We start from the raw sequence: 12713 nt of genomic DNA, 5'->3' as shown, positions 1-12713 counted from the left end.
TAATCTCACATACAACTTTGAGGATTTCTTCATCTAACAGGTACTGATGAAGAAGAGGAGTTTCCAAATATGATCCGGAAAGGCCCTTATCCTTGCATATTCGTGAAAAAAACTCTCTCTAGCTCTCTTTCATATTAACTTCTATTCGTTTGTCTTAGAAGACAGCAACTGTACTCTTGAAAACTCTGAATCCCACTGAAACAAACAAATCATCTCCTCCTCCCCCCACCCCAGACCCCTATGCCATCGTTTCCTTCCTTCATCAGTCCCAGAAGACAGTGACGGTGCGTAACACTCTGAACCCCACCTGGGACCAGACGCTGATCTTCTACGAGGTGGAGATCTTCGGAGACCCCGAGCAAACCATGGCAAACCCACCCAACATAGTGGTGGAGCTGTACGATCAGGACACATACGTGAGTATCTGAAGGACAGTGTGTGTTCGTCCGTCCCTGCATGTGTCTTGCAACATTCCTCTCAATTTGGTGGCCCTGCCTGGCCAGGGCGTAGCCAGAGGAAACTCTGATGGAGACCTGCAGCGGTCCTGATGTGCAAATCGCTCAGCCGACCTGGGTATAGGGGCGAAAGACTAATTGGACCACCTAGGAGGGGCTCATCCTAAGGCGTAGAAATGTGCATGAAGGGGGACTTAAAGTATGGTATTTGCTATAAGTATATGATGTAATATGAGAGGAGGGGGGAAAAGCAAATGCCTATTTTTTTCCTCTCCTTCCCAACTGATGGCAAAGCGACGCTCAGACATGCGCGGCCCCGGGAGGAACCTGGGGCCGCAAGGTGCGTTCGCAATGTCGATGATCAGTGTGTCCTGCAATTCACATTAGTTCTTGCAGCTAGCTGCGTTCTTCATCGACACACAAGCCGAGTGATCCACCACTAAGAGTTGTACACTTCACTTTCAAGTGTCCAGGTTCGACACTATTCATCCAAACAGGGTATTAAAAAGCTTTTGGGGGTTTCGATTCAATTCAGAGCAGTTCACTTCAGTTACGGTGTATTTAATTCAGTTCAATTTCAGTTGCGTTGTAGTCCAGTCTGTTATGGGTCAATCCAGATTTGAGTAATTTGAACACAATTTATTCCAATTAAGTTGGGGTTGGTTTGGTTTATTTCTTTCTTGCTTTATCTGCATTAAAGTTTTGCACAACTTTCAATCTATCAAAAACAAAAAACAAACTTTTAATACTAAATCCCTTGCCCTTGTGTCAAATGTGTGTGTGTGTGTGTGTGTGTGTGTGTGTGTGTGTGTGTGTGTGTGTGTGTGTGTGTGTGTGTGTGTGTGTAAGTAAATATGTCTAAATGTATTTCTTTTCTTTTGTTTTAGGGGGCGGATGAGTTCATGGGGCGATGTGTGTGTCAGCCCTCTGTGACTTCCTCCCCTCGCCTGGCCTGGTTCCCCATTCGCTTCGGCGAAAAGAATGCCGGGGAGCTATTGGCCGCCTTCGAGCTCATTCGCAGGGAGAAGGTCAGAGGTCATCCTTCACTTTTCACCCTTTCCCTCCCTTCGTAGCGCCGCCTCCTCCTCTCGCTCCCTCGCCTTCGGTTTAGCTTAATTCAGCGACGTCCTCTGAAGCCGTCATTTGAAATCAATCAATTAATCATTCAATTATTTATTCAGTCACTCAAAACTTTATTTAAATGTGTAAAATGAAATGCAGTGTGCATAACATTATACTCCACCTCTCTCCCTCTCTTCTTTCTATTTCCACTTTTTCTTTCCAGCCAGCGATTCATCATATTCCAGGTCAAGAGGTCAGTCTTTGTTTGGTTGTTTGTTTTCCTTCATTCTCTCTGTCATCCCATCTTCCTTTTCTGCCCGCAGTGTTTCTTTCTCTTTCCAGAGAGCCTCTGTTTCTATACTCATAATGGTCTTTTCACGCTCCCTACCCAACTTTTTCAGTCTGTCTCTTCTTCTCAAACGATGTCTTTTTTCTTTCATGTATTACTTTTGAATCTGTCTCACCTTTACACCACGTCTTCTTTCTGAATGTCTTTTTTTTATTTCCTTGTCTTTGAACTCAGCAGTGTCTCTTTTTGTCCCGTAGGGAGACATCATGTCCTCCACCCATGTTCTGGATGAGGTAACATTGCTGTAAAAACGCCTGCAAAACTTCTGATGCTTTTTTTTTTTGGACACATATCCAAATCAATGCCTGGGCATCACAATGCAAAATAAAAAACACAATGTTCTGTCACCTGATCATGAGGGACAACACACATGTCTCTGGTAGAATTGGAGTCTGTAAAATTTGGATTCATTCCAAAACTGGTAAAGTTTAGTGTTAATGAATTTCAATGGACAGATTGGATTAAGATACCTGTTTTGATCATTATCATCATTTGCTTATTGGTGCTGAGATGTTCTGTTATCTCCTATTTTTTCATTGGGGCTTCCTCAGTTGCTGCTTCAAGGATTCCTCTCAGAAAACCTGCAGCAATGGGTACACACACACACACACACACACACACACACACACACACACACACACACACACACACACCACACGAAGACACATAAACAAAAACAAACATTCTGATGGTACCTACTAGTTAAATTAGCCTCAGTTCTCCTAACAGCAAAGCTGATGTTGAAGCAACAGCATCAAAACATGAACGACTAGTTCTTTCATTTAACATTTGACTAATGACCAAATGACCCATACTTTACAACTGCTCTTGATACACTGGATGTGTGTGGCTGTGTGACTATGAAACAGGGCGGTGCTAAAACAGTATGCATGTGCGTCAAACTCTTCCCTACATCCATGAATAAATAAAGGTTAAAAAAACTTAAACTAATATCCCCTGGCAACAAAACAATTGCAACCAGTGATGATAGTTTTGGAATAATATCACTAGGCAACAAAATGGATTCCAGGGAGTAAAAACTGAATCAGTGAAAGCTTCTAAAAATGTCCAAATCCTTTCAGTGTCACAATTTTAGATATATGGCTCAGTTTCCCATGTTTCCCAGTGGCCAGTTAGACTCTGTTTATAATAATGTCTTCTTGGCTCGGGCCTGGATTTTATGATTTCCATTATATGAGTCACAGAAGCAAAGCTGTCCCCTGTACAATGATATATTATGAAAAGTGTCCTCATCCATCCGTCTAAAGAGCTATTTATCCATTTAGTCACTGACTCTCCCTGTCTTAAGGTCTCTTTCTTTTCATTTAATGTGAAAAAATACATTAGTGGCTGGATTGCCATGCCACTACACATCCGTCCACCCATCCATACATCATCTGTCCATCAATCTTTTCTCCCTTTTCTCTTTGTTTCCCTATTTAACCATTTTATGACTTCCAATGTAAAGTTAACTTTGTCTACAAATTTATGGAACAAATGTTATTTTTCCCCAGTCAGCCCGTCCATCCATCCAACCATCATCCATGCATCCATCCATGCATTGTCTCATTTTACATTTCCAAGCTATGAGTCTCAGTGTACATTCTTGTGTAAAGGGAAATATGGGACAGTGCCTCAACAGATGACATCAAGGCCTCTTATACTGTCATTGACATGAGTCCAAGCTATGGAGTCCAAGCTGTGGAGTGTTTCCCCACAGTCACCAAATGTGAAAACACATGCACACACACACACACACACACACACACACACACACACACACACACACACACACACACACACACACGCGCGCACACACACACACACACACACACACACGCGCGCACACACACACAAACTGAGCTACAATTATGCATTGTACAAGCTCACAAGCATGTTGACATTCACAACCTAATGTTATCCCAGGTCCCAAAATTGTATGTCTCCTTGGAGTATTAACACAGTGTGTTTGTCAGAGCATGTGCGCGTGTATGTATGTGTCTGAAGGACTAATGCAGGGATGATTTGGAAGAGGTGTCTCAGGAAAATTTGTTATCCCTGCTCTGTAATCCAAAACAGGCTTCTTGCTATAACAGAGTAGTAAAAAAATCAGCACACGCACACACACACACACACAAACACTTGCACTTTTGAACACTTGCCACTTGCACACTGTATTCAGTGGCACAGTTTAGAATTACATAAAAGTAACAAGCATGCCTTGATGCGTGTTTTCCTGACTCAAATGTTCTTAAACTATTAAATCTTTCTTGCTTAATCTACCTTATCCGGCCTGGCTGCCCTTTTCTCCGTCCTTTAATTTACTGTGTAGTCTGTCTTCAAATAGCTGAACGTCAGCTGTCACCGAAAAGATTTTCCCTGACATATTCTCTTTGTTTGTATTGCTGGTTGGGTCTGTAACGTTTGCCGCGACAGAGCTGATTTGTTGAAAGTGCCGCTGTATCCAAAACCTGAAATTACTCACCTCCTCCTTAAGGTGGTGACATTTGGTCTTGCTGTATATCAACATTGCGACCGTATATTATGTCTTCTAACATTGATTTATATGTTTCCCCTAAAAAATAAAACTAATGCGTCTGGCTATTTTTAACACCTGTTTGCACATTTTTATGTTGTATTCGTAAGAAGTGACTCATATTTGGTTACCGTTAGTAGCATGACGTGAACGCTGAACGTCTGAGGTCTGTGTGTCTGACTCGTGTCTGTCTCCCGTGTTCGTGTTGGCAGCCGGACGAGTCCGACCTGCCGTACCCTCCCCCCCAGAGGGAGCCCAACATCTACATGGTTCCGCAGGGGATCAAGCCTGTGCTACAAAGAACCGCCATAGAGGTATCGTTGACGACGACTAGCAACAGCAATATTTCCCACGATCTTAACTTCGCAGCATATTTGAACATCTTTTGTTTTGTTTTTTTCTCCTGTTACGGTCGATGTCTGGCAGCTAGCGGCTCGTCATCCACTTTGTAACCTAAGAAATCTGTCGGTGGAGATGCGGCTTTGTTTTTACATTCGCTATGGAAATGGAGGAAATAGTCATAGTAGAGCTAGTTAGGTAGGAGTAGTTAGTGATCGATATCAATGATCGATAGTGCTCAGCTATACTCTTCATTTTCTGCTGCTCCCAACAACTAATGATCCATGAGAATCCTCGGATTTCTATCAACGCTAACTTTGTCGCTCTTACCAGTAAAATGAGCACATCACAACAGATTAATTGGCTGATTTTTTTTTACCAGGGATAATAATGACTAACTAAATAAAATATATAAATATATTGCTGATGTTGCAGTCTGTGTATGAGAAAGATAAATGGCCTGGAGCTGCTAAATGGACCAAAGTCAATTGGTTGGTTGGATAGCTAGTGTCGCTTCCATGCTGTAAATGCTTTGCTTTTCACATTTTCATATACACTGGTAGCTATGTGGCTATGTAAAAACACAATGCTAAATCCAGTTATCATACTTTCTCCCACCAGTCTGGTAAATTTTGAGACCTGGAAACCAAATAGCAAGTTTTATCTGCTGGTAACTCTCTCTCTCTCTCTCTCTCTCTCTCTCTCTCTCTCTCTCTCTCTCTCTCTCTCTCTCTCTCTCTCTCTCTCTCTCTCTCTCTCTATAATTTTTTTCTTGAAATTTCACTTCTGTCATGTTTTACCTTTATGATGTTGTTGCCTAATGACAATCTATTTGACTTCCTTTTTAGCAATGGTTAGTTATCGTGAATTCTTAGTTTTTATAAGTGCTCTACAAAGAAATTATTAGTACAACCCTGTTATTACTAGCATCTGCACTAGTATTGGCATTGGCGCCATTACATTAGTGTTATTATTGTTGTATTATTATGCGACAAGCTGAAACAGATCTGTCCTCCCTCACTACAGATCCTGACATTGAGCAAATTTAATCAGTTTTCTGTTACCTTTCATTCAAGTTTTGCTTTTGTCTTTCCATCTGTCACCTCTTCCTACCCCTTCTTTCAGATTTTGGCATGGGGTGTTCGTAACCTGAAGAGTTTCCAGTTAGCCAGTGTTACATCTCCCAGCCTGCAGGTGGAGTGTGGAGGTGCCATGGTCCAGAGCTGTGTCATACACAATGTGAAGAAGAAACCTAACTTTGACATCAGTACACTTTTCATCGATGTGGTGAGGAACATGGAGACACGCAACTTGATGCTCATACGCAGTTCACACAGAATTCAACTGCAAACAGCTATGAAGGATACACACACGCACACGCACACACATGCATGCACACACATGCACACACACTTTTAAACAGCATTTTAAAGCAAGTTTTCCAAGGTTCTAAAGCCATTTCTTCTCAAAAGAACTCAAATGATAAGCCACTGGTAGTGCAAAGTATAATATCAAACTAAAAGTAGTCTTCCGATGACACTCCCTCAAATATGTCAGACCTCATCTTAGATTTTAGGGAATAGATTCTTGTTATTAATTCAGAGAACAAAACTGTTATCATGATATCACAATATCCAAATTTCTTCCTGACACGACACCATTGAAAGGCAAGAAAAGATCATGTCGAGTATGTTTGTAAAAATCTATGAAGATTTGGTGACATTATACAGAGACCAGTCTTAAGTTTTAGATAATTACTTCAAAGATGATACTTAATTTGGTGTGCACATGCAATTGCATTAGCACACGTAGTTAACACAGACGTCTACATGCACTCATTCACAAACATGCACATTCAAACACACACACACACACACACCACTTTTGCATCATTCATCCAGACGGTACCAGCATAAATACACATGGCCACACCTCCACACACACACACATACATGGACAGCAGTACACATGCACGCACAGCTGTAATCAGCAGAGAGGCCCACTGCTTTCAGGACTCATGAGAGTTTGACTATGATGTGGTTTGTATCGGTCGTTTATCTTAATCAACTCAACCACTAAGACGACAGGGCGTCTACTGTACTCAAATGCTTCTACTCTTACGAGAATATCCAGTCTGTTCCTAGAATATACCGTAAAAACAACCACGTTTTTGGGGGGTGGCATTGGAGTTCATTTGATATGTTTTACACTTCACAGTCTAGAGAAAATACAATGCAATGGGGAGTAAAGTGCCTTGCTCACTGGCTCCCGAGGCAAGTATTCAAGATCGACAAGAGCATTATTCATGCCCTTTCTGTTCCCATATTTTTCCTAGACAACAAGGGATTCAATACCCTCTTGGACCTTGCTGCTGGCTTTTATACAGTAATATTGGCTGCCACAGTAGTACACAGCCATACATTTATCAGATGGATTCTCTCTGTGGACCAGACAACATGCACACACCATGACTTTATACTGACCCCCATTATGTCTGTCTGGACGATGAGAAGAGTCAGTTTGACGTGGACAGAGATTAAGCTGTTCACTTTTAATCCAACTCTCACACCAATAATAATGTGGGGCATCACCTGTGGTGGAGTCTGTGTAGTGATAGAATATAAAATTCAGGACCTATGCTTTTTCCAAAATAGAGGCAAGAACTTTTTTTCCCTAAAATATATTTTCCAAGTCCTCATTTACAAGGATGAAGATTTTCAAAAGTTATGATAAAATGTTAGGTAATAGTATAAAGTATGGGAAATAGAGTAAAATGTTCAAGTGGGAACAACCTCTGTCTCATTTTATTGAACAGAAGCTGTTCACTAAACAGTACAGTTGATTCGTATGGAATGACTTTCTGAGTGGTTTTTAATTTAGTGGAATAAACAGTGAATTCCTGTTTTCTATCAAAATAGAAAAAACAATTCCATGAATATAGAAATCTACAATTGAAAGTTGGAGAACATTTTAAATTTATGTACAATGTCTGAAAAAAATATTCAAGTCTTTCTCCAGAGTCAAAGCTTCATGGACCAAACGACTTGCAGTTCAAGTCTTCACAATTACCTCTAATTACATAGTATTGAAACCATTTACAATATCGGAAACAGGATGAGGTTTCAACAGCCTTTGTTTGCTCTTAAAATACAATAAAGTTTCCAGTGAGAGATTGGATGAAACTCAGGTTGTTCCCTGAAGGGAATTGGGGAAAATTGGAATTCCACAATGCCGGTACTGGTAGTACTACTGGTGTCATCAGGCTACCAAAAAAAAAACATGTGAGAGGAGATCTCGCGAGCAAGGAAAGCGTGTAAAAGATGTTTGGCGAAAACACAAAAAAAAGAAAGAGTCTAGACAGCGCCGACTCAGGAACAAACTAGCTGTGTGAACATAAATACAGCTTGCAAGCAGAAAAACAGACCTGTTCCGTTATTGCTCGGATAAAGCATGTTACAGCGTATTTTGAGAGCTTATGAATTCAATCAGTTTTGACAGGTGATGGGCGGGCTCAGAGGATGGATGTTTTCTCTTTACCTTTGATTGGCCATTCAAAATTCCTGCCTTTGGCCTGACCCGTGTTGTGATTGGCTGTCCATTACCCGCTCTCGCACAATTTTCGGTTGCCTAATGACACCATATACTATTATATTCATGCTCCTAAGTGTTTTCTTATGCCCGCCTGAACTGGAATCTGGAAATGTCAAGCATATATTTTTCCCTTAAATACTGCTCCTGAATTGGTTCCAGCAGTTTTATGTTAACAACATTAAGGTCCTGTGTTGACCAGCTAAGTGTTTTCGTATGAGTGCCTAAGCGAAAATATGGAAATATCATTCAAATATTTTTCCCATAAATACTGTGCCTTACTTTGATTCCAACAGTTTAATGTTAACAAGATTAAGATCTTGCATCGACCTACTGAAGTGTTTTTATATGACAGCTTAAACTGGAATGTGGAAAGTATCATGCATGTATTTTTTCCCTGAAATACAACTCCTGACTTGACTCCAACCATTTAATGTTAACAATATTAAGGTTTTGAGTTTACCATGTAAGTCTTTTCATAAGCCAAGGAGGATATGAAATCGCCATGTGAATAGTTCACTTAAATCCAACTTCTTCATATGGCGCAACAGCGTAATATAATTTCCTTTAATTAGTTGTTTGTATTGACCGTCAGGTGCACCTAAACCAAGGTCGAGTTTGTTGAGAATGTTTTGAGCGTAATCATAATATATTGGGTGCATCTTTTTAATAACAGTGTTAATTTACTCGCAACAACACAATGTTTGCAATCGGAATACGTATTGCGGTTATTATCTGCCATAGCTGAACATCATGAACCAGAAAATTGGGAAACTCCTCACTGTCAGGTGAAAGGAAGCGGCTGGCGACTCCACATGTATTGGAGGAGGCATGTGATAGTTTGCAGCCCTCCCTGGATTGGCAGAGGGGGTGGAGCAGCAACCAGGATGGCTCGGGAAGAGTGGGGTAATTGGTTGGGTACAATTGAGCAGAAAGAAAGAAACTTACACATCATCCACAAACACATTTTGAATGAGTTCCAGTGAATGAGCTTGATGTTTACTCTCGATTTTTGTTAGCTAAAAATGTGTGTGTTATCAACGCCCTCAAAACCTTTTCAGCAGTGAGATCAAGTGATGGTCTGCTTGTCTTTTGTAAGCAGTTTTCATGTTCATTTCCAGCTCTTACAATCACTTCGACACATGGGATGACACGTTTTACAAAACAAGATGTACCACTCTTTGGCAGTGGGTCAAATTACAAATGACAGACTGAAAAGACTGTCGAAATCTCTAGAAGTTGAATCCTGTAGAAATGGGGTAATTTCTTCCTGGGTAAGAGGGGTCAGCAAGGTGAAATGATGTTCTGATTGGACAGTCACCAAGGCATGACCAATCAGAATCAGACATTCACCAGCCATAGCCAGTTAGCATCAGCTGCCCAGGAGGCATAACCAATTTGCATGGGTGCAATGGAAAATGCCGCAGTCCTAGGTCAGAATCACGAACGGCATCTGAACTCCTCGTTTGTCCCTCATCTTGTCTTGATGTTCCTTTTCCTTTTTTCTCTCTCATCCTATCTTCTCTTTCCTTATTCCCTCTATCTTGTCGTTCCCTCTATCTTGTTGTCGTTCCATCTTTTATTTTCTCAGTATGATTTAGAATCTTGGAAATATTGTCATATAAAACACTTTCCATCTTCATCTCTATCTTTTACCCAATAATTTGTCTTTTCTGGTTTCTATGGTCCTCTTTCCTTTTCATTTTCCTAAGGTAACAATAATCTTTCTCTATGTTTTTCTCTTCTTCCCTCCAAAACCCATTCTCGCTCCCTTTGAACATGCCTCTTCCCCACTTTCTAACCTTGCTCACCTGAGAACATTCACAGACATGCTGCTCACCTTGTTTCTGTCTTCCTTGTTCTCTACTTCTGTCCCCCCATAGAGACTTCCCCGTGAGGAGCTGTACATGCCCCCGATCATCATCAAGGTGATCGACAATCGACAGTTTGGGAGGAAGCCAGTGGTCGGGCAGTGCACCATCCAGACTCTGGAGGAGTACAGATGCAAACCACAGGAAGACGGGGAAGAGGGAGAGGAGGAGCGAGGTGAAAGAGAGATGGGTAGAGGGAGGGTTGGATTGAGGGATAGAGAGCTGGACTGAAGAAATATTCTCATTTGCGAATACTGTATTTAGAAGTCTCCACTGCTTGCATATTTTTCCTTTTTCAACTTACTAGATTTATGTTTGCACTGTATAGAAAAGGCTTTACCTAACCTAAATTAGCTGCCTCCACCTATTCACTTCTGATACTCTACTTGTGTAACTCGTCTTGTGTGTTTTTTGTGAGATACCAAGAAAGTAAAATTCCCTCTATGTGTAAACAGACTCTGATTTTGAACATTAAAGTAGCAACAAATTTGCTTTAATGCTTTCATCGAGAGCTACAATTACAGGGTATCAGCTTTGCAACATGGGACTCGTGCAGAATTCTGTTGTATGGATTGTGGTGACAAAAGCAGATTAAAAATCAAGTGTGACCACATGAGCATGCTAAAACTAAAATCTTGAATAATCTGTTTCCTTTGCAGTCTATATACAATTTGTGTGTTTATCCCTCTCCTATTACTGAGGTGATGGCGGTGGTTAGGCTAACTAATAATATGCTTTTTGACATTTTCTGGTGTGTGTGTGTGTGTGCGTGTGTGTGGGGTTGCACATATGCATGTGGGTGTGCGTAGATGAGGTGGTCCAGGCTCCCCGTGACGACGTCTTGATTGACATTGACGACAAGGAGCCACTGGTACCGGCACAGGTAATTGATTGATCAGTTGATCAGTAACTATGTAAGCCAGTAGCAGTCAGCCAGTTAGTCATTCAGCCATTTCGAGCAATCGATGAATTCATTTGAACACGTTTGCCGTTGATTTTCAATAATTGCCACATTTGTTAGAGAGGAAAAAAGTTGAAACATAGCTTTGTGCAACATTGCCGGTCAGAAGTGACAAAAGAACGCATTGATGTTGGTTTAAGATACATGTGTATTCTTTATGTCTTTGCATGTGTATTCGTCCTTTCTTTGTGTGTGTGTTTGCATTTGCGCTTGCGTTTCCAAAAACCTACTGTCTACATCTTTATTCTTGTTACTTTAGTGTTTATGAGCGTTGTGCATCATTGTAATGTACAAATGTGTAAATGTGTGTGTTTTGGGTGTGGGTTTTAATGACAAACGACTCTAAAGGGCAAGTATGAAGTATTCCTCTTTCCACGAGGAACGTCTGGCTTCACAATTCTGGCTGTGTAGTTTTGTGTGAGTAATTGCATTACTATAGTCATGGGGACTGGTATGAGTTTTATATGTTGGACTTAAGATCTTTTTGGCTTTCCCCTTCCTTTGAAAAGGGTCCATTTTGAGGTCAGGGGTCATGTTAAGTTTAGGGTGAGCGTTACGTGTAGTGTTTACCGGTTCTGGAAGGAGTGAGGGAAAGCAACAAGAACGCTTTTGTATATGTACCGTGCATGTTCGTGTGTGTGTGTGTGTGTGTGTGTGTGTGTGTGTGTGTGTGAGTCTGTTCAGTACTATGAGCAGCAAAAATAAACATGCTGTGACATGATGACATGGCAACTGTCTCTGTGGTTGGCGGTAACCATGGAAACCACAAGGCCCGTGCTGGTCACCGCCCGTTAAGACATCGCTCTCTCGCCATATCGCCATCTCTCTCTTTCGCTCTTTCCCTATCTTTCGTTGACTTGCCCTCTCTCCTGCTCTGTCCCGATGTTTGCTGTTGCTCTCCCCCGCTTTCTATCATCTAATTACCTCTCTTTCTTTTTTACCCCTTTTTCTTTCTTTTTCTTCTTTCTTTTTTTCTTTATTGCTTGCTTGCTTTGTCTCTCTTCCCAGCCTTGTAAAAGACTGGAAATTATTTTCCAGTCAACCTAATCCCAGTTCAAATCTGTCTGGTTACACACACACACACACACACACACACACACACACACACACACACACACACACACACACACACACACACACACACACACACACACAAAGAACATTTAATTAAGGGTTCTGCGTGAACTTGCAAACCCGGATATGTGTGCTGTGCCTGCTACATTAAGCGTACTGATATAAAAGGTATTTTACAATGACTGCAGAATTCTTAGTTTTCTGAAAGAGGGAGACAAAACTCAGAGAGGGAGAAGAAAGGTGGAGGAGAAAGGGTACTGAGGGATGGATACAGCGCAGAGTGAAACAGAGGAGGACATAGAGAAAGATTGGAAAGGCGAAAGAAGAAGAAGATGAAGAAGAAGGACATCAGTCTCTGCCATCTCTCCACCAGTCTGGCTGCCAGCCTGCCTTAAATCTGTACCGTTTTAATGTGGCCTAGTTTCTCAAATATATCTGTTCACCCTGCTAACCCATGACTGTACTGCCAAATTTTACA

At 41.3% G+C, this 12713-nt stretch overlaps 1 protein-coding gene and 1 non-coding gene across 2 annotated transcripts in view; one reads left to right on the top strand and one right to left on the bottom strand.

The window, feature by feature from the left end:
* The window catches only part of dysf (dysferlin, limb girdle muscular dystrophy 2B (autosomal recessive)), a 123112-nt gene that overhangs the window by 60405 nt on the left and 49994 nt on the right, over positions 1-12713 (top strand). The window contains exons 32-40 of the mRNA XM_056300182.1: positions 235-416; positions 1343-1483; positions 1741-1770; positions 2064-2099; positions 2418-2459; positions 4615-4716; positions 5867-6028; positions 10213-10375; positions 11010-11083. Of these exons, the coding sequence (XP_056156157.1) occupies positions 235-416; positions 1343-1483; positions 1741-1770; positions 2064-2099; positions 2418-2459; positions 4615-4716; positions 5867-6028; positions 10213-10375; positions 11010-11083 (932 nt within the window). The remainder of the gene's footprint in view (positions 1-234; positions 417-1342; positions 1484-1740; positions 1771-2063; positions 2100-2417; positions 2460-4614; positions 4717-5866; positions 6029-10212; positions 10376-11009; positions 11084-12713) is intronic.
* LOC130131029 (5.8S ribosomal RNA) lies at positions 750-903 on the bottom strand. Its single transcript, XR_008812201.1, has one exon. It is a non-coding gene; the product is annotated as a 5.8S ribosomal RNA (ribosomal RNA).

This window comes from Lampris incognitus, chromosome 20 (assembly GCF_029633865.1).
Source record: "Lampris incognitus isolate fLamInc1 chromosome 20, fLamInc1.hap2, whole genome shotgun sequence".
Lineage (NCBI taxonomy): Eukaryota > Metazoa > Chordata > Actinopteri > Lampriformes > Lampridae > Lampris > Lampris incognitus.
Note: the sequence above shows the minus strand (reverse complement) of the source record. Positions and strands in the feature narration are given on the sequence as shown.